The 24,719-nt window shown below is 48.5% G+C and overlaps 1 protein-coding gene across 3 annotated transcripts in view; it reads left to right on the forward strand.

The window, feature by feature from the left end:
- Positions 1–8,724: 8,724 nt before the first annotated feature.
- The window catches only part of sqor (sulfide quinone oxidoreductase), a 46,845-nt gene continuing 30,850 nt past the window's right edge, over positions 8,725–24,719 (forward strand). The window contains exon 1 of one of the 3 annotated variants that reach the window (XM_059953108.1): positions 8,725–8,936. In XM_059953108.1, the coding sequence (XP_059809091.1) occupies positions 8,740–8,936 (197 nt within the window). In that variant the 5' untranslated portion in view covers positions 8,725–8,739. The other 2 variants (XM_059953110.1, XM_059953109.1) reach the window with 2 other exon arrangements.

A 24,719-nucleotide genomic window follows, 5' to 3' on the forward strand; every position in this document is an offset into this window, starting at 1 on the left:
CAGCCTATTCCATGCACTTACCACTCTCTGAGTGAAAAACTTACCCCTGACATCACCTCCATACCTACTCCCCAGCACCTTAAACCTGTGTCCTCTTGTGGCAACCGTTTCAGCCCTGGGAAAAAGCCTCCGACTATCCACACGATCAATGCCTTTCATCATCTTGTACACCTCTTTCAGGTCACCTCTCATCCTCCTCCGCTCTATTTTTCTAAGCTCCATGTACCTATCCAGGAGTCTCTTAAAAGACCTTATTGTATCTACCTCCACCACCATTGTTGGCAGTCCATCTCACGCACTCACTGCTGTCTGTATTAATAAAAATATATATTTTTTAAAACTTACCCCTGACATCTCCTCTGTACCTACTTCTAAGCACTTAAAACTACCCTCTCGTGTTAGCCATTTCAGCCCTGGGAAAAAGCCTCTGACTCTCCACATGATCAATGCCTTTCATCATCTTATACACCTCTATCAGGTCACCTCTTATCCTCCGCCGCTCCAAGGAGAAAAGGCTGAGTTGACTCATCCTATTCTCATAAGGCATGCTCCCCAATCCAGGCAATGTCCTTGTAAATCTCCTCTGTACCATTTCTATAGTATCCACATCTTTCCTGTAGTGAGGCAACCGAAACTGAGCACAGTACTCCAAGTGGGGTCTGACCAGGGTCCTGTATAGCTGTAACATTACCTCTTGGCTCTTAAACAATCCCACGGTTGATGAAGGCCAATGCACTGTATACCTTCTTAGCCACAGAGTCAACCTGCGCAGCAGCTTTGAGTGTCCTATGGACTTGGACCCCAAGATCCCTCTTATCTTCCACACTGCCATGAGTCTTACTATTAATACTATATTCTGCCATCATATTTGACCTGCCAAAATGAACCACCTCACACTTATCTGAGTTGAACTCCATCTGCCACTTCTCAGCCCAGTTTTACATCCTATTAATGTCCCACTGTAATCTCTGACAGCCCTCCACACTATCCACAACACCTCCAACTTTTGTGTCATCAGCAAACTTACTAACCCATCCCTCCACTTCCTCATCCAGGTCATTTATAAAAATCATGAAGAGAAAGGGTCCCAGAACAGATCTCTGAGGCACACCACTGGTCACCAACCTCCATGCAGAATATGACCTGTCTACAACCACTCTTTGCCTTCTATGGGCAAGTCAGTTCTGGATCCACAAAGCAATGTTCCCTTGGATCCCATGCCTCCTTACTTTCTCAATAAACCTTGCATGGGGTACCTTATCAAGTGCCTTTGCTGAAATCCATATACACTACATCTACTGCTCTTCCTTCATCAATGTATTTAGTCACATCCTCAAAACATTCAATCAGGCTCGTAAGGCACGACCTGCCCTTGACAAAGCCATGCTGACTATTCCTAATCATATTATACCTCTCCAAATATTCATAAATCCTGCCTCTCAGGATCTTCCCCATCAACTTACCAACAACCACTGAGGTAAGACTCACTGGTCTATAATTTCCTGGGCTATCTCTAATCCCTTTCTTGAATAAAAAAACAACTTCCGCAACCCTCCAATCCTCTGGAACCTCTCCCATCCCCATTGATGATTCAAAGATCATCGCCAGAGGCTCAGCAATCTCCTTCCTCACCTCCCACAGTAGCCTGGGGAACATCTCATCCGGTCCCGGCGACTTATCCAACTTGATGTTTGCCAAAAGCTCCATCACATCCTCTTTCTTAATATCTACATGATCAAGCTTTTCAGTCTGCTGCAAGTCATCACTACAATCACCAAGATCCTTTTCCATTGTGAATACTAAAGTATTCATTAAGTACCTCTGCTATTTCCTCCTGTTCCATACACACTTCCCCACTGTCACCCTTGATAGGTCCTATTCTTTCACGTCTTATCCTCTTGCTCTTCACATACTTGTAGAATATCTTGGGGTTTTCCTTAATTCTGCCTGCCAAGGCCTTCTCATGGCCCCTTCTGGCTCTCCTAATTTCCTTCTTAAATTCCTTCCTATTAGCCTTATAATCTTCCAGATCTCTAACATTACCCAACTCTCTGAATCTTTTGTAAGTTTTTCTTTTCTTCTTGACTAGATTTACTACAGCCTTTGTAAACTAGGGTTCCTTTGTTCTGTTATTGATTCTGAGGCCTCCCACTGAGGTTGTTTGATTTACTAATGAACCACTGGACTCAAATGGCAAAGACATCCTCTCCACCTCCCAACCTCCCAGCTTAGTCAGACCGGTTTGTTAGGATATCTCCTTTGTGTTCTTTTACAACAGATTTTACCAATCACATCAAAAACTCAAGGTTCCATAAAAATGTTAAACACAAGGTGTTCTGCAAGTGCTGGAGGAACTCAGCAGGTCAGACAGCATCTATAGAAATGAATAAACAGTCGACGTTTTGGGCTGAGACTCTTCATCACGACCGGAAGGGAAGGGGCCAGGAGCCAGAATTAAAAGGTGCGGGAGGGGGGGGGGGAGAGGAAGGAGCAGAAGCTGGCAGCTGGTAGGTGAGTCCAGGTGAGGGGAAAGGAGGCTTCTGCCCCCTTTCCAGTCTTGATGAAGGCTCTTAGCCCAAAATGTTGACCGTTTATTCCCCTTCATAGATGCTGCCTTAACTAGAGTTCCTCCAACAGTTTGCGAGTGTTACACCATTAAAATATTCTTCTCCATTGGAAGACTTGCTTCCACTCATGTTTTGTGGGTCTTGAAGCTGGGTGGGTTGGTTTATTAATGTCACATGTGTAGAGATACAGTGAAAAGCTTGTCTTAAATACAGATTACACAGGTCAAATCATTACACAGTGCACTGAGGTAGTACAAGATAAAACAATAACAGAATAAAGCGTAGCAGCTACAGAGAAAGTGCAGTGCAGTATATGATAAGGTGCAAGATCATAATGAGGTAGATTGTGAGGTCAGGAGTCCATCGTACTGGTAATGGGCAGAGCAGTTCAGCTGCTGAACTGTGATGGGATGCTTCATGTGCTGAGGGTCAATGGAGACATGACGGATTTATTTTGCTTCTGAGAACAGGTAGAGCGTTAGTGAGTTCTCCAACGTGGATGGATGGGTGTTTTGTGAGCTGGTGTGGATGCTTGTTGTTGAGATGGAGGTGCGAACATCCAGGAGAAAGAGAGGCAGTGGTTGGCACCAAAATTCAGGAAATGACTGAGGTCCACATTGAGAACAGAAAGCAGCAACAATATCGTCTGGGAGGAGGGACACAGGCTCTGCTTGGACCCTGCCGGCTTCCACATCTACAGTCTGATATAAACAATGTTTACCCGGGGGAGAAGGTGCTCAAAGTGACAGCAAGCTCAGACTGACAAGTCGGCGTAATATGAGCTGCGGTGTTCCGTGGCAGCAGGACACAATAAAAAGTACAGATCACAATACAAAGATAAACATGTATACTTAAAGCAATTAAATTAAATAATGAGTGCAAAAAGAGAGGAAAAATGTGAGGTAGTGTGCATGGGTTCAATGTCCATTCAGAAATCTGATAGCTGTGAGGAAGGAGCTGATCATGAAACATTGAGTGTGGATCTTAAGGCTCCTGTACGTCCTCTCTGATGATCGTAATGAGAAGAGACTGAGTGAGTGTATCAGTGGAGGAAAGCTGGTGAGGACAGACATAGAGAGTCGGAGGGATTGTACATCCCATGCTAAAGTGAAAATGTTGGTTCAGAGGTTCAAAGGTTGAATGTCAGAGGAATAAAATGTTGGGATCAGGGAATTAGAAGGTGGCAATGGACTTTGGACCAAAGAGAAGGCCCTTTCCACTGACTCCACTCCAGCCCCTTCCCACTTCCATCTGCTGCCAGCAGGCAACAGAGCGGGTGATCCACTGTAGGACAGTGGTGACCCAGTGTGGTGTGTGTGTGTGACCCAGTGTGGTGTGTGTGTGTGACCCAGTATGGGGTGTGGGTGACCCAGTGTGGTATGTGTGTGTGACCCAGTATGGGGTGTGGGTGACCCAGTGTGGTGTGTGTGTGTGACCCAGTATGGGGTGTGGGTGACCCAGTGTGGTATGTGTGTGTGACCCAGTGTGGTGTGTGTGTGTGACCCAGTGTGGTGTGTGTGTGTGACCCAGTATGGGGTGTGGGTGACCCAGTGTGGTGTGTGTGTGTGACCCAGTATAGGGTGTGGGTGACCCAGTGTGGTATGTGTGTGTGACCCAGTATGGGGTGTGGGTGACCCAGTGTGGTGTGTGTGTGTGACCCAGTATGGGGTGTGGGTGACCCAGTGTGGTATGTGTGTGTGACCCATTGTGGGGTGTGGGTGACCCAGTGTGGTGTATGTGTGTGACCCAGTATGGGGTGTGGGTGACCCAGTGTGGTATGTGTGTGTGACCCATTGTGGGGTGTGGGTGACCCAGTGTGGGGTGTGTGTGACCCATTGTGGGGTGTGGGTGACCCAGTGTGGTGTATGTGTGACCCAATATGGGGTGTGGGTGACCCAGTGTGGTATGTGTGTGTGACCCATTGTGGGGTGTGGGTGACCCAGTGTGGGGTGTGTGTGACCCATTGTGGGGTGTGGGTGACCCAGTGTGGTGTATGTGTGACCCAATATGGGGTGTGGGTGACTCAGTGTGGTGTGTGTGTGACCCAGTATGGGGTGTGGGTGACCCAGTGTGGTGTGTGTTTGACCCAATATGGGGTGTGGGTGACCCAGTGTGGTGTGTGTGTGACCCAGTATGGGGTGTGGGTGACCCAGTGTGGTATGTGTGTGTGACCCAGTATGGGGTGTGGGTGACCCAGTGTGGTGTATGTGTGACCCAATATGGGGTGTGGGTGACCCAGTGTGGTGTATGTGTGACCCAATATGGGGTGTGGGTGACCCAGTATGGGGTGTGGGTGACCCAGTATGGGGTGTGGGTGACCCAGTGTGGTGTATGTGTGACCCAGTATGGGGTGTGGGTGACCCAGTGTGGTGTGTGTGTGACCCATTGTGGGGTGTGGGTGACCCAGTATGGGGTGTGGGTGACCCAGTGTGGTGTATGTGTGACCCAATATGGGGTGTGGGTGACCCAGTGTGGTGTGTGTGTGACCCAGTATGGGGTGTGGGTGACCCAGTGTGGTATGTGTGTGTGACCCAGTATGGGGTGTGGGTGACCCAGTGTGGTGTGTGTGTGACCCAGTATGGGGTGTGGGTGACCCAGTGTGGTGTATGTGTGACCCAATATGGGGTGTGGGTGACCCAGTGTGGTGTATGTGTGACCCAATATGGGGTGTGGGTGACCCAGTATGGGGTGTGGGTGACTCATTGTGTGGTATGTGTGACCCAATATGGGGTGTGGGTGACCCACTGTGGGGTGTGGGTGACCCAGTGTGGGGTGTGGGTGACCCTGTGTATGGTGTGTGATCCAATATGGGGTGTGTGACCCAATATGGGGTGTGGGTGACCCAGTGTATGGTGTGTGATCCAATATGGGGTGTGTGTGACCCAGTGTGGGGTGTGGGTGACCCAGTGTATGGTGTGTGATCCAATATGGGGTGTGTGGGTGACCCAGTGTGGGGTGGGGTGTGGGTGACCCAGTGTGGGGTGTGGGTGACCCAGTGTATGATGTGTGACCCAATATGGGGTGTGGGTGACCCAGTGTATGGTGTGTGATCCAATATGGGGTGTGTGACCCAATATGGGGTGTGGGTGACCAACTGTGGTGTGTGTGTGACCCAGTGTGGGGAGTGTGTGACTCATTGTGTGGTATGTGATTCAGTGTAGGTGGTGTGTGACCGAGTGTGTGGGTGTGTGACCCAATGTGTGTGTGTGTGTGTGTGTGGGGGGGGGGGTGACCCAGTGTGGTGTGACCCAGTGTGAGGTGTTGGAATTACATCTTTTGAAAGGGGTGACATAGGGTTAGAGAATGTTGTATCTTTGTGGGTGGAGCTAAAAAACTGCAAAGGTTAGAAAAACATTATGGGAATCATATATAGGCCTCCAAATAGTAGCCAAGATGTGGGGTTGAGTTTGCAAAGGGAGCTGGAAAAGGGTAATGTCACAATTGTAATGGGTAACATCAGTATGCAAGTGGATTGGGAAAATCAGGTTGGTGTCAGATTGCGAGACAGGGAATACGTTGAATGCTTATGAAATGTTTTTCTTGGAGCAGCTTGGGCTTGGGGAAAGGGTATATTAGATTGGGTGTTGAATAATAACCCAGATCTTATTAGGGAGCTTAATGTAAAGGAACCCTGAGGAGACAGTGATCATAACATGAGTGAATTCATATTGTGATTGGAGAGGGAGAAGCACAAGTCACGTGCGTCAGTATCGCAAAAGAATAAAGGGAATAACAGAAGCATGGGAGAGAAGCTTGCCCATGTATATTGGAGGAGAATACTGGCGGGGATGATGGCAGAGCAGAGGTGGCTGAAGTTTCTGGAAATAGTTCACAAGTCACAAGATAGCTATGTCCCACAGAGGAATAAGTTCTCAAATGGCAGGGGTAGCAGCCATGGCTGACAAAGGAAGTTAAGGACTGCATAAAAGCCAAGGAAAGGGCATAAAGGGTAGCAAAAGTGAGTGGGAAGTTGGATGATTGGGAAGCTTTTAAAATCCAACAAAAGGGAATTAAAAAACTTTAAGAAGGGAAAAGATGAAATGAGGGCAGACTAGCCAATAATATAAAGCAGGATACCAAAAGTTTTTCAGATATATAAAGAGTAAAAGATGGGTGAAGTTAAGGACTGCATAAAAGCCAAGGAAAGGGCATATAAGGTAGCAAAAGTGAGTGGGAAGTTGGATAATTTGGAAGTTTTTAAAATGCAACAAAAGACAACTAAAAGCTATAAGATGAAATATGAAGGTAAAGTAGCCAATAATATAAAGCAGGATTGAAAAGTTTTTTCAGTTACATAAAGAGTGAAAGGGAAGTGAGAGTTGATATTGGACCACTGGAAAATGATGCTGGTGAGATTGTAATGGTGTTCAAAGAAATGGCAGATGAACTTAATGGGTACTATGTATCTGTCTTCACTGTGGAAGACACCAACAGTGTGTTAGAGGTCCGTGAGTGCCATTGCTATTACAAACTCAAAAGTTGTCGGGTCTTGAAGTCACCTGGATAGATGGACTACATCTCAGAGTCCTGAGTGAAGTTGCTGAAGAGTTAACAGATGCATTGCTTGATTCTGGCATGGTCCTGGAGGAATGGAAAATTGCAAATGTCACAAGAAGGCAGAAGAAAGGAAATTATAGGCTAGTTAGCCTAACCTCAGTGGTTGGGAAAGTGTTGGAGTCCATAATTAAGGATGTTTCGAGGTACTTGGAGACCAATGATAAAATAAGTCAAATCAACATGGTTTCTGTGAAGGGAATTCTTGCCTGATAAATCTGTTAGAGTTCTTTCAGGAAGTAACAAGCAGGGTGGACAAAGGAGGGCAGTGGATGTTATTTACTCGGATTTTCAGAAGGCATTTGATAAGGTGCCATACACAAGGCTGCTTAACAAGATAAAATCCTGTGGTGTTACAGGAAAGATACTGGTGTGGATAGAGGAATGGCTGACAGGCAGGAGGCAGTGAGTGGGTATAAAGGAGACCTTTTCTGGTTGGCTGCCAGTGACTAGCGGTGTTCCTCAGGGGTCAGTATTGTGACCACTACTTTTCACATTGATTTGTCAATGATTTAGATAATGGAATTAATAGACAATAAGTGCAGGAGCAGGCCATTCGGCCCTTTGAGCCAGCACCACCATTCAATGTGATCATGGCTGATCATCCACAGTACCCCGTTCCTGCCTTTCTCCCCATATCCCTTGACTCCGCTATCTTTAAGAGCTCTATCTAACTCTTTCTTGAAAGCATCCAGAGAATTGGCCTCCACTGCCTTCTGAGGCAGAGCATTCCATAGATCCACAACTCTCTGGGTGAAAAAGTTCTTCCTGAACTCCGTTCTAAATGGCCTACCCCTTATTCTTAAACTGTGGCCTCTGGTTCTGGACTCCCCGAACATCAAGACCATGTTTCCTGCCTCTAGCGTGTCCAATCCCTTAATAACCTTATATGTTTCAATCAGATCCTCTCTCATCCTTCTAAATTGATGACTTGATGACTTTGTGGCAAAGTTTTCGGATGATATGAAGATAGATGGAGGGGTAGGTAGTGCTGAGGAAGCAATGCGATTGCTGCAGGACTTGGACAATTTGAAAGACTGGGCAAAAAAGTGGCAGATGGAATACAGTGTTGGGAAATGTATGATAATGCATTTTGGTAAAAGGAACAATAGTGCAGACTATTATCTAAATGGTGAGAAGGTTCAGACATCAGGGTTCAAACCCCAGAATGAAGGGGTTAACATATAAGGAGCATTTGGCAGCTTTGGGCCTGTACTCACTGGAATTTAGAAGAATGTGTGTGTGTGGGGGGGGGGTGGATTTCATTGAAACCTACTGAATGTTGAAAGGACTAGATAGGGTGGATGTGGAGAGAATGTTTTTCTATGGTGGGGGTATCCAGGACTAAAGGGTAGAGCCTTGAAAATTGAGAGGTGACTTTTAGAACGGAGATAAAGAGGATTTTATTTTAGCCAGAGAGTAGTGAATCTGTGGAATGCTCTGGCACGGACTGTAGTGGAGGCCAAGTCTGTGGGTATATTTAAGGTAAAAGTTGATAGTATCCTGATCAGTCAGGGCATCAAAGGATCTGGTGAGAAGGCAGGTGTGTGGGTTTGAGTGGGCTCTGGGATCAGCCATGATAGAATGGTGGAGCAGACTCGATGGGCTGAATGGCCTAATGAGCGCCAATGTCTTGTGTTATCCGAGTGGATGGGACTCTGGTTACAGTTACACCCTGTTATTAGTTACACAGGAAGTTGGAGCGGTTTGGTGTGGCGGGGAGAGGTCGCTGCCCGGTGTTCGGCGAAAGGAATTCGCCGAGTTTCTCCGCGTCGCCAGGGCCGGGAGGGAACTGTTTACAGATCGCTGCCGCAGGTCGGTCAGTGTTTTTACAACCCTTCCCCCAGCTCGAGAAGCCACTCACTCGCGGCCAGAAACATTCCCGCTTCCGAGCGAGACTGTGACCGTTCGACCCACGGGAGGGAGTGTCGGAGAGTGAAACGGGCCTACCTTAGTTAGGTGGGTTCGATGCCGCCCTCCCCGTCACCCACTCTCTGCTCTCCCCGTCACCCTTCTCCTCCCTCTCCCCGTCACCCCTCACCCACTCTCCGCCCTCCGCCGTCACCCTTCTCCCCCAACACCCTCTCCGCCCTCCGCCGTCACCCTTCTCCCCCGACACCCTCTCCGCCCTCCGCCGTCACCCTTCTCCCCCGACACCCTCTCCGCCCTCCGCCGTCACCCTTCTCCCCCGACACCCTCTCCGCCCTCCGCCACCCTTCTCCCCCGACACCCTCTCCGCCCTCCGCCGTCACCCTTCTCCCCCGACACCCTCTCCGCCCTCCGCCGTCACCCTTCTCCCCCGACACCCTCTCCGCCCTCCGCCGTCACCCTTCTCCCCCGACACCCTCTCCGCCCTCCGCCGTCACCCTTCTCTCCCAACACCCTCTCCGCCCTCCGCCGTCACCCTTCTCCCCCGACACCCTCTCCGCCCTCCGCCGTCACCCTTCTCCCCCGACACCCTCTCCGCCCTCCGCCGTCACCCTTCTCCCCCGACACCCTCTCCGCCCTCCGCCGTCACCCTTCTCCCCCGACACCCTCTCCGCCCTCCGCCGTCACCCTTCTCCCCCGACACCCTCTCCGCCCTCCGCCGTCACCCTTCTCCCCCGACACCCTCTCCGCCCTCCGCCGTCACCCTTCTCCCCCGACACCCTCTCCGCCCTCCGCCGTCACCCTTCTCCCCCGACACCCTCTCCGCCCTCCGCCGTCACCCTTCTCCCCCGACACCCTCTCCGCCCTCCGCCGTCACCCTTCTCCCCCGACACCCTCTCCGCCCTCCGCCGTCACCCTTCTCCCCCGACACCCTCTCCGCCCTCCGCCGTCACCCTTCTCTCCCGACACCCTCTCCGCCCTCCGCCGTCACCCTTCTCCCCCAACACCCTCTCCGCCCTCCGCCGTCACCCTTCTCCCCCGACACCCTCTCCGCCCTCCGCCGTCACCCTTCTCCCCCGACACCCTCTCCGCCCTCCGCCGTCACCCTTCTCCCCCGACACCCTCTCCGCCCTCCGCCGTCACCCTTCTCTCCCAACACCCTCTCCGCCCTCCGCCGTCACCCTTCTCCCCCAACACCCTCTCCGCCCTCCGCCGTCACCCTTCTCCCCCGTCACCCACTCTCTGCTCTCCCCGTCACCCTTCTCCCTCCTCCCCGTCACCCACTCTCCGCTCTCCCCGTCACCAGTGACCTACTCTCCACCCTCTGCCGTCACCCTCCTGCCCCGTCACCCACTCTCCGCTCTCCCCGTCACCCTCTCTCCGCTCTCCCCGTCACCCTTCTCCCTCCTCCCCGTCACCCTTCTCCCTCCTCCCCGTCACCCTTCTCCCTCCTCCCCGTCACCCACTCTCTGCTCTCCCCGTCACCCTTCTCCCTCCTCCCTGTCACCCACTCTCCGCTCTCCCCGTCACCCTTCTCCCTCCACCCCGTCACCCACTCTCCGCTCTCCCCGTCACTCTTCTCCCCCTCCCCGTCACCCTTCTCCCCCAACACCCTCTCCGCCCTCCGCCGTCACCCTTCTCCCCCAACACCCTCTCCGCCCTCCGCCATCACCCTTCTCCCCCGTCACCCACTCTCTGCTCTCCCCGTCACCCTTCTCCCTCCTCCCCGTCACCCTTCTCCCTCCTCCCCGTCACCCTTCTCCCTCCTCCCCGTCACCCACTCTCTGCTCTCCCCGTCACCCTTCTCCCTCCTCCCTGTCACCCACTCTCCGCTCTCCCCGTCACCCTTCTCCCTCCTCCCCGTCACCCACTCTCCGCTCTCCCCGTCACCAGTGACCTACTCTCCACCCTCTGCCGTCACCCTCCTGCCCCGTCACCCACTCTCCGCTCTCCCCGTCACCCACTCTCCGCTCTCCCCGTCACCCTTCTCCCTCCTCCCCGTCACCCACTCTCTGCTCTCCCCGTCACCCTTCTCCCTCCTCCCCGTCACCCACTCTCCGCTCTCCCCGTCACCCTTCTCCCTCCACCCCGTCACCCACTCTCCGCTCTCCCCGTCACTCTTCTCCCCCTCCCCGTCACCCTTCTCCCCCAACACCCTCTCCGCTCTCCCCATCACCCTCCTGCCCCGTCACCCTCCTCCCCCTTCTCCCCCTCACCCTTCACCCACTCTTCACTCTCCCTGTCACCCTTCTCCCCCCTCCTCCCCCTTCCCACCCACTCTCCGCTCTCCCCGTCACCTCCCCCTCCCCCTTCACCCACTCTCTGCTCTCCCTGTCACCCTTCTCCCCCCTCCTCCCCCTCCCTCACCCATTCTCCACCTTCCGTCACCCTTCTCCCCCCTCCCCGTCACCCACTCTCCACTCTCCCCGTCACCCACTGTCCGCTCTCCCCGTCACCCTTCTCCCTCCTCCCCCTCCCCGTCACCCTTCTCCCCCCTACCCCATCACCCACTCTGTTCTCCCCGTCACCTGTGACCTACCCTCCACACTCCGCCCTCTGCCATCACCCGCTCTCCCCCAACACCCACTCTCTGCTCTCCCCATCACCCTTCTCCCCGTTACCCACTCTCCACTCTCCCCGTCACCCTTCTCCCCCTACCCTGTTACCCACTCTCCGCTCTCCCCGTCCCCCTTCTCCCCCCACCCCGTCACCCACTCTCTGCTCTCCCCGTCACCCGTGACCTACTCTCCGCCCTCTGCCGTCACCCGCTCTCCCCCAACACCCACTCTCTGCTCTCCCCGTCACCCGTGACCTACTCTCCGCCCTCTGCCGTCACCCGCTCTCCCCCAACACCCACTCTCCGCTCTCCCCATCACCCTTCTCCCCCAACACCCTCTCCGCTCTCCCCGTCACCTGTGACCTACTCTCCACACCCGCTCTCCCCCTCGCTCTTCTCCCCCCTCCCCTTCTCCCCCTCCCCTTCTCTCCCTCTCACCCTCCTCCCCGTCACCCTTCTCCCCCCCGTCACCCTTCTCCCCTCTCTCCCCGTCGCCCTTCTCCTCTCTCTCCCCGTCACCCTTCACCCACTCTCCGCTCTCCCCGTCACCCACTCTCCGCTCTCCCCCAGCATACCGAAGATGTGTGCTCAAGTAAGCAGCCGCTATACCGCCGTGTGTTTTGCGTTAATGTGGGCGAATGGCTAAACTGATTGTCGTGTGCGTTGGAGAATGAACGGACCGGGGAGAGGGAGTGGATATCCCTGTAGATGGCGGGAGACTGGCCTGTCTCTGGATCAGTCTGCTCTTTGCCATTCTCGCCCGCAACCAAGACGAGGGAGCGACTCCTTCCCGCATCTGTTTTAATCGCACTGGTGCACGGAAACTCCTGCCGCCGAATTCGCGGCAGCCATAAGTTACTAACTAATTGGTGACTGGTTAAGGAAAGAATAAACTTCCTCCACTCCGCTCTATAAGTTAAAGGAGCAGAAGTAGGCCATTCGGCCCATCAAGTCTGCTCCACCATTCAATCATGGGCTGATCCAATTCTTCCAGTCGTCCCCACTCCCCGGCCTTCACCCCATACCCTTTGATGCCCCGGCTAATCAAGAACCTATCTATCTCTGCCTTAATTACACCCAATGACTTGGCCTCCACAGCCGCTCCTGATAACGAATTCCACAGATTTACTACCTTCTGACAGAAGTAATTTCTCTGTATCTCAGTTCTAAATGGACGTCCTTCAATCCTGGAGACGTGCCCTCTTGTCCTAGGCTCCCCTACCATGGGAAATAACTTTGCCATATCCAATTTGTTCAGGCCTTTTAACTTTCAGAATGTTTCTATGAGATTCCCCCCTCATTCTCATGAATTCCAGGGAATACAGCCCAAGAGCTGACAGATTTTCCTCATACAGTAACCCTTTCATTCCTGGAATCATTCTTGTGAATCTTTTCTGAACCCTCTCCAATATCAGTATATCCTTTCTAAAATAAGGAGCCCAACACTCCAAGTGTGGTCTCACAAGTGCCTTATAGAGCCTCAACATCACATCTCTGTTCTTATATTCTATACCTCTAAAAATGAATGCCAACATTGCATTTGCCATCTTCACCACTGACTCAACCTGGAGGTTAACCTTTAGGGTATTGTGCACAAGGTCTCCCAAGTCCCTTTGCATCTCTGCATTTTGAATTCTCTCTTCTGTTTATTTCTTCCTCCAAAGTGCATGACCATGCACTTTACAACATTGTATTTCATTTACCACTTCTTTGCCCATTCCCTTAAACTATTTAAGTCTCTCTGCAGGGTCTCTGTTTCCTCAAAACTACCTGCTACTCCACCTATCTTTGTATCATTGGCAAATTTAGCCACAAATGCATTAATCCCATAGTCTAAATCATTGACATATATCGTAAAAAACAGTGGTCCCAACACTGACCCCTGTTGAACTCCACTGGTAACCGGCAACCAGCCAGAATAGGATCCCTTTACTCGTGCTCTCTATTTTCTGTCGAACAGCCAATGCCCCACTCACGCTAGTAACTTCCCTGTAATTCCATGGGCTCTTATCTTACTAAGCAGCCTCATGTGGAGCACCTTATCAAAGGCCTTCTGAAAATCCAAGTACACCACATCTACTGCATCTCCTTTGTCCACCTTGCTTGTAATTTCCTCAAAGAGTTACAATAGGTTAGTCAGGCAGGATTTTCCTTTCAGGGAACCATGCTGGCTTTGGCCTATCTTGTCATGTGCCTCCAGGTATTCCATAATCTCGTCCCAGCTATTGCTTCCAACAATTTCCCAACCACTGATGTCAGGCTAACAGGTCTATAGTTTCCTTCTGCTGCCTCCCACCCTTCTTAAATAGCGGAATAACATTTGCAATTTTCCAGTCATCTGGTACAATGCCAAAATCTATCAATTCCTGAAAGATTGTCATTAATGCCTCCACAATCTCTCCAGCTACTTCCTTCAGAACCCGAGGGTGCATTCCATCAGGTCCAGGAGATTTATCCACCCTCAGACCATTAAGCTTCCTGAGCACCTTCTCGGACATCATTTTCACAGCACAAACTTCACTTCCCTGACACTCCTGAATGTCCGGTATACTGCAGACATTTTCCACTGTGAAGACTGATGCAAACTACACATTCAGTTTGTCTGCCAGCTATGCATCTCTCATTACAATATCTCCAGTGTCATTTTATATTGGTCCTATATCTGCCCTCAACTCTGTTTTACTCTTCATTTACTTAAAAAAAACTTAGTATCTTCTTTGATACTAATCACCAGCTTCCTTTCATAATTCATCTTTTCTTTCCTAATGACTTTCTTAGTTTCCTTCTGCAAATTTTTAAAAGCTCCCCAATCCTCTATCTTCCCACTAGCTCTGGCTTCCTTGTATGCCTCTCTTTTGCTTTTACTTTGGCTCTGACTTTACTTGTCAGCCACGGTAGTGTCCTTCTTCCCTTTGAAAATTTCTTCTTATGTAGAATATATCTGTCTTGTACATCCCTCATTTTCGCAGAAACTCCAGCCGTAGCTGCTCTGCTGTTCTTCCTGCAAGTGTCCCTTTCCAGTCAACTTCAGCCCCTCTCATGCCATTGTAATTCCCTTTATTCCACTGAAATATTGAAACAATGGAATTTAGTTTCTCCTTCTCAAATTTCAAAGTGAACTCGATCATATTGTGATCACTGTTCCCTAAGGGTTCCTTAACCTTAAGCTTTCTTATCACCTCCAGATCATTGCACAATACCCAGTCCAGCACAGCTGATCCCCTACTGGGCTCAACAACAAGCTGTTCTAAAAAGCCATCCCTTAGACATTCTACAAATTCTCTCTCTTGAAGTCCAGTACTGGCCTGGTTTTCCCAATCCATCTTCTTGTTAAAATCCCCAACAATTATCATGACATTGTCTTTCTGACACGCCCTTTCTTTCTTCTGATGTAATTTGTGATCCACATCCTGGCTGATACAACTTCCATTAGGGTCTTTTTACCCTTGTCATTTCTTAACTCAACCCATAGAGACTACACCTTCTGATTTCTTTCTAATGATTTAATATTATTTCTTAAACTCAGAGCCACACCACCCCCTCTGCCTACTAACCTATCTTTCCAATACACCGTATATCCCTGGATGTTCAGCTCCCAATGGCAGCTGTCGTTTAGTCAAGTTTCAGAGATGGCCATGTCATACTTGCCAATCTGTAGCTGAGTTTGAAGATGGTTCATTTTATTCCTTATGCTGCGAGCATTCAATTACAACACTTTCAGACAAGTATTTGTTGCTTTCTGTTTTAACTGCACCATGCCTCTATTGCCCTGTAACTCAAGCCACTGGCTTTGATTGAGCCTCATCTCTTGCCTGTTCTTTCTATAATCTCTGTTGCACACTGTCTTTGATTTATTTCTGTTTTCCCCTTCCTCAGCCCTATCACTTCAGTTCCAATCCCTCTGCCAAATTAGCTTAAACCCTCCCTAACAGTTCTATTAAACCTGCCTGCTAGAATATTGGACCTCTTTGGGTTCAGGTGTAACCCGTCCTTTTTTGCACAGGTCATACCTCCCCCAGAAGAGGCCCAATGATACAGTTTCCCCCTACACCAGTTTCTCAGCCATACCTTAATACGCCTGATCATGCTACTCTTGCACTTGCTAGCACATGGCACAGGCGGCAACCCCGAGATTACTACCCTAGAGGTCCTGCTTTTCAGCTTCCTACCCAACTCCCTGAATTCTCTTTTCAGGACTTCCTCTTTCTGTCTATGTCATGGGTACCAACATGTACCAAGACTTCTGGCTGTTCACCCTCTCCATCAGAATACTCTGCGCCTGATCGGAAACATCCCGTACCCTGGCACCTGGGAGGCAACACACCATGCGGGTATCTCTATCATTTGACAGAGCCTCCTGTCTGTTCCCCTCACTATGGAATCCCCTATAACTACTGCATTCCTCATCTCCCATCAATTAAACCTTCCATCAATTACACAGAATATCGTTGGGCTTTTCAGTTTAATCTGTATGTGCATTTTCAAATCTTCAAATCCTCCACCTCCTTTCACACTGGGTGGGAACAAGCTCTTCGGCCTGCCATAAAAACCAGAGCAGGACAACACAGGAACAGGGCTATTGGCCCACACTGTCGTGCCAAACTAATTCAATTAGACCATAAGACATAGGAGCAGAATTCGGCCTTTCGGCCCAGCGAATCTGCGCTGCCATTCGATCATGGCTGAGCCTCTTTCTCTTCTTCAGCCCCACTCCCTGGCTTTCTCTCCATAACCTTTGATGCCATGTCCAATCAAGAATCTATCAATCTCTGCCTTAAATATGGAGCTCAGGAGCTGAGGTGGTTTGTCGAATTACCGGGTGAACGAGTACTGCAAGTCTGTGTCTTTATTGATGCTTTGATGCACACTTGAGTGCTCGGTGGGGGGGAGCTTTTTTTTTTGCTGGTGGGGGAGAGGGGTTTGTTGCTGCTGCTTATGCATGGGAGGGGGGACTTTGTGGTTTTAACATTTAACAGTCATTCATTCTTTGGGGCACTTCTCTGTTTTTGAGGATGTTTGTGAAGAAAAAGAATTTCAGGATGTATATTGTATACATTTCCCTGACATTAAATCTATCTGTTGAATACACCCAATGATCTGGCCTCTGGAGCTGCCTGTGGTAATAAATTCCACAAATTCAACAAGCTCTGGCTAAAGAAATTTCTCAAAATCTCTGTTTTAAATGAACGCCTCTCTATCCTGAGGCTCTACTCTCTTGTCCTAGACTCTCCCACCATGGGAAACACCCTTTCCACATCTACTCTGTCTCGGCCTTTCAACATTCAAAAGGCTTCAATGAGATCCACCCTTCATCCTTCTGATTTTCAGCTAATGCAAACCCAGAGCCTACAAATGTTCTTTGTACGATAACCCTTTCATTCCCAGAATCATCCTTCTGAACCTCCTCTGAACCTGCTCCAATGCCAGCATATCTTTTCTCAGATGAGTGGCCCAAAACTGTTTGCAGAACTCAAGGTGAGGCCTCAACATTGCCTTATAAATCCACAGTATCACCTCCCTGCTCTTGTATTCAAGACCTTTTGAAATTATTGCTAAATTACTAATCCAATGGCTAATTAAAGTAATCACTTCCGGCTTCACAATGTCCATATCCTTCCATTTTCTTCGCCTTCATGTACCGATCTAAATATTTCTAAAAAGGCCTGAATGTATTTGTCTTGACCACTGCCCCAAGCAGCAATTTCCAGGCATCCACCAACAGCATGTCCCCCATGAACCTGCATCCTCTCACCTTCAATGCATGCCCTCTGGTAAAGGGCTGTGACATATAATGTTGTAAACCTCTATCAGATCTTCCCACAGCCTCCAGCACTCCAAAGAAAACAGTCTAGGTTTCTGCAGCCTCTCGTTATAGACCTTCTCTTAGCAGCCTCCCCTAAACCAGGCAGCATCCTGATAAAACCCCTAATGAAACCAGCAAAGGTCCATGCTAACCCCTGTATCTCTCTACACCAGTCCATGCTAACTAACCCCTGTATCTCTCTACACTAGTCCACGCTAACCCCTGTACCTGTATCTTCATACACTAGTCCACGCTAACCCCTGTACCTGTATCTTCATACACTAGTCCACGCTAACCCCTGTACCTGTATCTCTCGACACTAGTCCACGCTAACCCCTGTACCTGTATCTCTCTACACTAGTCCACGCTAACCCCTGTACCTGTATCTCTCTACACTAGTCCACGCTAACCCCTGTACCTGTATCTCTCGACACTAGTCCACGCTAACCCCTGTACCTGTATCTCTCTACACTAGTCCACGCTAACCCCTGTACCTGTATCTCTCGACACTAGTCCACGCTAACCCCTGTACCTGTATCTCTCGACACTAGTCCACGCTAACCCCTGTACCTGTATCTCTCTACACTAGTCCACGCTAACCCCTGTACCTGTATCTCTCTACACTAGTCCACGCTAACCCCTGTACCTGTATCTTCATACACTAGTCCACGCTAACCCCTGTACCTGTATCTCTCGACACTAGTCCACGCTAACCCCTGTACCTGTATCTCTCTACACTAGTCCACGCTAACCCCTGTACCTGTATCTCTCTACACTAGTCCACGCTAACCCCTGTACCTGTATCTTCATACACTAGTCCACGCTAACCCCTGTACCTGTATCTCTCTACACTAGTCCACGCTAACCCCTGTACCTGTATCTCTCTACACTAGTCCACGCTAACCCCTGTACCTGTATCTCTCTACACTAGTCCATGCTAACCCCTGTACCTGTATCTCCCTACCCTAGTCCATGCTAACCCCTGTATCTCTCTACACTAGTCCATGCTAACCCTTTTATCTCCTTATACTAGTTAATGCTAACCGCTGTATCTCCCTTCACTATTTATTGCTAACCCCTGTATCTCCCTTCACTAGTTAATGCTAACCCCTGTATCTCTCTACACTAGTCCACGCTAACCCCTGTATCTCTCTTCACGAGTTATTGCTAACCCCTGTATCTCCCTTCACTAGTTAATGCTAACCCCTGTATCTCTCTACACTAGTCCACGCTAACCCCTGTATCTCTCTTCACGAGTTATTGCTAACCCCTGTATCTCTCTTCACTAGTTAATGCTAACCCCTGTATCTCCCTTCACTAGTTAATGCTAACTGCTGTATCTCCCTTCACTAGTTAATACTAACTGCTGTATCTCCCTTCGCTAGTTAATACTAACCACTGTACCTGTACCTTTCTGGAGATAAGGTACTATGCTGGTCAACATAAGGATGGTGTGATTGGGAGAACGTGGAGTGGTTTGAGGTCTTTTGGTGGGAGCTGCCGAGTGGGACAGAAGGGAAGATGCCACAGAATGCCAACGGAAGGAGAGTGCTTGTTGCACAAAGTGTTTTCTGCTGATAGAAACATAGAAAATAGGTGCAGGAGTAGGCCATTCGGCCCTTCGAACCTGCACCGCCATTCAGTATGATCATGGCTGATCATCCAACTCAGAACCCTGTACCTGCTTTCTCTCCATACCCCCGATCCCTTTTGCCACAAGGGCCATATCTAACTTCCTCTTAAATATAGCCAATGAACTGGCCTCAACTGTTTCCTGTGGCAGAGAATTCCACAGATTCACCACTCTCTGTGTGAAGAAGTTTTTCCTCATCTCGGTCCCAAAAGGCTTCCCCTTTATCCTTAAACTGTGACCCCTTGTTCTGGACTTCCCCAACATCGGAAACAATTTTCCTGCATCTAGCCTGTCCAATCCCTTTAGAATTTTATACGTTTCAATAAGATCCCCCCTCAGTCTTCTAAATTCTAGTGAGTATAAGCCTAGTCGATCCAGTCATTCTTCATATGAAAGTCTTGCCATCCCAGGAATCAATCTGGTGAACCTTCTTTGTACTCCCTCTATGGCAAGAATGTCTTTCCTCAGATAAGGGGACCAAAATTGTACACAATACTCTAGGTACTCAAATCCTTTTGCTATGAATGCCAACATACCATTTGCCTTTTTCACCGCCTGCTGTACCTGCATGCCCACCTTCAATGACTGGTGCACAATGACACCCAGGTCTCGTTGCACCTCCCCTTTTCCTAATCAGCCACCATTCAGATAATAATCTGTTTTCCTGTCCTTGCAACCAAAGTGGATAACCTCACATTTATCCACATTAAATTGCATCTGCCATGAATTTGCCCACTCACCTAACCTATCCAAGTCACCCTGCATCCTCTTAGCATCCTCCTCACAGCTAACACCACCGCCCAGCTTCGTGTCATCCGCAAACTTGGAGATGCTGCATTTAATTCCCTCGTCAAAATCATTAATATATATTGTAAACAACTGGGGTCCCAGCACTGAGCCTTGCAGTATCCCACTAGTCACCGTCTGCCAATCTGAATAGGTCCCGTTTATTCCCACTCTTTGCTTCCTGTCTGCCAACCAATTCTCTATCCACATCAATACCATACCCCCAATACTGTGTGCTTTAAGTTTGCACACTAATCTCCTGTGTGTGACCTTGTCAAAAGTCTTTTGAAAATCTAAATATACCACATCCACTGGCTCTCCCCTATCCATTCTACTAGTTACATCTTCAAAAAATTCTATAAGATTCGTCAGACATGATTTTCCTTTCACAAATCCATGCTGACTTTGTCCGATGATTTCACCTCTTTCCAAATGTGCTGTTAACACACCTTTGATAACCGAATCTAGCACTTTCCCCACCACCAGTGTCAGACTAACCGGTCTATAATTCCCCGGTTTCTCTCTCCCTCCTTTTTTAAAAAGGGGGGTTACATTAGCCACTCTCCAATCCTCAGGAACTAATCCAGAATCTAAGGGGTTTTGAAAAATTATCACTAACGCATCCACTATTTCTTGGGCTACTTCCTTAAGCACACTGGGATGGAGACCATCTGGCCCTGGGGATTTATCTGCCTTTAATCCCTTCAATTTACCTAACACCACTTCCCTACTAACATGTATTTCCCTCAGTTCCTCCATCTCACTACTCGGTCCCCTACTATTTCCGGAAGATTATTTATGTCCTCCTTAGTGAAGACAGAACCCAAAGTAGTTATAGGCGGAACAAGTGATAAGGAGGACACATGTACAGAGGGGTGGTCTGACGGAACATGGAGTTAAATGTGCAGAAAGAATAAGTAAATTTAGGAAGGACAACAAAATTCAAGGGGTGTATAGCCCGATGGGAGTTCGGGGAGCTGGGTTAAGCACAATAGGCATGAATGCATGAATGCACGAAGTGTCAGAAATAAGGCAGGTGAGCTTGAAGCTCAGGTGCGAATGGGTAACTGTGATGTTGTTGGGATTACAGAGACGTGACTGCAGGGAGATCAGACCTGGGAAATGAATGTACAAGGGTATACGTGCTATCGTAGGGACAGAAATGTGGGCAGAGGGGGTGGGGTGGCCCTGTTGGTCAGGAACGAGATTCAGTCCTTTGCAAGGGGGGACATAGGATCAGGAGAAGTAGAGTCTGTTTGGATAGAACTGAGGAACAGTAAGGGCAAAGAGACCCTAATGGGTGTTGTCCACAGGCCACCAAACAGTAGCATGGATATTGGATGCAAGTTGAATAGGGAGTTAACATTGGCATGTGGCAAAGGTAATGTCGCAGTAGTTATGGGGGATTTCAACATGCAGGTGAACTGGGAGAATCAGGTTGGTGCTGGACCCCAGGATAGGGAGTTTGTAGAGTGCCTACGGGATGCATTCTTGGAACAGCTTGTACAAGAGCCGACCAGGGACAAGGCTATTCTGGATTTAGTCTTGTGTAATGAACAGGATTTGATAAGCAATCTTGAAGTAAAGGAGCCATTAGGAGGTAGTGACCATAATATGATGTTTTTATCTGCAATTTGAGAAGGATAAGGGCAGATCAGAGGTGTCAGTGTAGCAGTTGAACAGGGGAGACTATGGAGCCATGAGGGAGGTGCTGGCCAAAGTTAACTGGACGGATATCCCAGCAGAAAAGACAGTGGAACATCAATGGCAGATATTCTTGGGAATAATGCACAAGGTGGAAAATCGGTTCATCACCCGGAGAAAGAAGGATTCAAAGGGGGGAAAGGGGCCACAGTGGTTGACAAAGGAAGTCAGAGATTGCATAACATTAAAAAAAAAGGAAGTATGACAGAGCTAAGGTGAGTGGGAGGACAGATGATTGGGAAATTTTTAAGGAACAACAGAACTTAACTAAAAAGGCAATATGGGGAGAAAAAATTAGGTACGAACACAAGCTAGCCAGGAATATAAAGGAGGATAGCAAAAGCTTTTTTAGGTATGTGAAGAGAAAGAAGATAGTTAAGAACAATGTTGGGCCCTTGAAGAATGAATTGGGTGAAATTGTTATGGGAAATAGAGAAATGGCAGAAGAATTTACTAAGTACTTTAGACCTGTCTTCACTAGGGAAGACACAAGCAATCTCCCAGATGTATGAATGGGCCAAGGACATAGGGTAGCAGAGGAAATGAAACAGATTGACATTAGGAAGGAAACGATGATGAGTAGACTGATGGGACTGAAGGCTGACAAATCCCCAGGTCCAGATGGTCTGCATCCTAGGGTACTAAAGGAGGTGGCTCTGGAAATTGCGGATGCATTGGTAATCATTTTCCAAATTTCCTTAGATTCAGGATCAGTTCCTGAGGATTGGAGAATGGCTAATGTTATCCCACTTTTTAAGAAAGGAGGGAGGGAGAAAACAGAGAACTATCATCCTATCAGCCTAACATCAGTATTGGGGAAGATCTTATTAAAGATGAAATAGTGGCATGTCTAGATAGCAGTGATAGGATTGGGCCGAGCCAGCATGGATTTACCAAGGGCAAATCATGCTTGACTAATCTATTGGAGTTTTTCGAGGATGTAACCAGGAAGTTAGACAAGGGAGATCCAGTGGATCCACTCGATTTTCAGAAGGCATTTGATAAGGTCCCACATAGGAGATTGGTGGATAAAATCAGAGCTCATGGCATTGGGGGGGAAGACATTGACATGGATAGAAAACTGGTTGGCGGATAGAAAACTGGTTGGCAGATAGAAAGCAAAGAGTAGCGGTGAATGGGTGTTTCTCGGAATGGCAAGTGGTGACTAGTGGGGTGCCACAGGGCTCGGTATTGGGACCACAGCTGTTTACGATTTACATCAACGATGTAGATGAAGGCATTGAGAATAACATCAGCAAGTTTGCTGATGCTACTAAGCTGGGTGGCAGTGTGACATGTGATGAGGATGTTAGGAGAATTCAAGGTGACTTGGATAGGCTGAGTGAGTGGGCAGATACTTGGCAGATGATGTTTAATGTGAATAAGTGTGAGGTTATCCACTTTGGGAGTAAGAACAGGACAGCAGATTATTATCTGAACGGTGTAGAGTTAGGTAAGGGAGAAATACAAAGAGATCTAGGAGTCCTTGTTCATCAGTCACTGAAGGAGAATGAGCAAGTGCAACAGGCAGTGAAGAAGGCTAATGGAATGTTGGCCTTTATTACAAAGGGAATTGAGTACAAGAGCACGGAAATCCTTTTGCATTTGTGCAGGGCCCTGGTGAGACCACAGCTGGAGTATTGTGTACAGTTTTGGTCTCCAGGGTTAAGGAAGGACATCCTGGCTGTAGAGGAAGTGCAGCGTAGATTCACAAGGTTAATTCCTGGGATGTTTGGACTGTCTTACGCAGAGAGGTTAGAGAGACTGGGCTTGTACACGCTGGAATTAAGGAGATTGAGAGGGGATCTGATTGAAACATATAAGATTATTAAGGGATTGGACAAGATAGAGGCAGAAAATATGTTCCAGATGCTGGGAGAGTCCAGTACCAGAGGGCATGGTTTGAGAATAAGGAGTAGGTCATTTAGGACAGAGTTAAGGAAAAACTTCTTCTCCCAGAGAGTTGTGTAGGTCTGGAATGCACTGCCTCAGAAGGCAGTGGAGGCCAATTCTCTGGATGCTTTCAAGAAGGAGCTAGATAGGTATCTTATGGATAGGGGAATCAAGGGACATGGGGACAAGGCAGGAACCGGGTATTGATAGTAGATGATCAGCCATGATCTCAGAATGGTGGTGCAGGCTCAAAGGGCCAAATGGTCTACTTCTGCACCTATTCTCTATTGTCTGTAGTTATCCAATTGGTCTGCCATGTCTTTGTTCCCTATGATCAATTCACCTGTTTCTGACTGTAAGGGACCTACGTTTGTCTTGACCAATCTTTTTCTTTTCACGTACCTATAAAAGGTTTTACAGTCAGTTTTTATGTTCCCTGCCAGCTTTCTCTCACAATCTTTTCTCCCTTTCTTAGTCAAGCCCTTTGCCCGCCTCTGCTGGTCTCTGACTTTCTCCCAGTCCTCAGGTGTGCTGCTTTTTCTGGCTAATTTATATGTTTCTTCTTTGGACTTGATGCTATCCCTAATTTTCCTTGTCAGCCACGGGTGCACTACCTTCCCTGGTTTATTCTTTTGCCAAACTGGGTTGTTCATCCAAGCGATCTTTAAGTGCTTGCCATTGCATATCCACCATCAACCCTTTAAGTATCATTTGCCAGTCTATATTAGCTAATTCACGTCTCATACCTTCAAAGTTACCCTTCTTTAAGATCAGAACTCCAGGAAGGAAGGGTCGGTATTCCTGAAGGAGAGCCAGTTTGTTCGAGATTACCTTTGAGGGAGCTTGGAATGTGGTTTGAGGGAGACCGCGGGTTCAGTGGGGGAGTAAAAGACGACTCCAGTATGAGATCCAACGGCCATTGTGAACATTGACTGGTTTAACTGGACTGAGACCTTTTATGTTTTTCCTTTTCTTTTCCTATGAACTGTTCGATGAAGCTGAAATTTGTAATTAGAATTTCTTTATGATTTTATGCTGTGTACTATCTGTTATTTCTTGCCGACAACCAATTGTGTATCAGAAGCATTTACATGGTATTCAGTCAAATCGAGATATCTGTAATTGAAACATGACGATGTGGTTCAACCACAAATCCTACACACACAAGATAAACATTGTTAATGAAAGTTGGCCGTATCACCACAGAATCCTGTGGCTATGAACAGAGCAAGTTGGAGAGAGGATTACATCTGGAATGCCGTAGCTGGTGCCAGTAGACACCTTGATCACGCTGGAACAGGGACCTTCCCATGTTGTATACCTGTAACTCCAACAGTCATGGGGAGATATGGA

The sequence above is a fragment of the Hypanus sabinus genome, chromosome 28, assembly GCF_030144855.1.
Source record: "Hypanus sabinus isolate sHypSab1 chromosome 28, sHypSab1.hap1, whole genome shotgun sequence".
NCBI classification, from domain to species: Eukaryota; Metazoa; Chordata; class Chondrichthyes; order Myliobatiformes; family Dasyatidae; genus Hypanus; species Hypanus sabinus.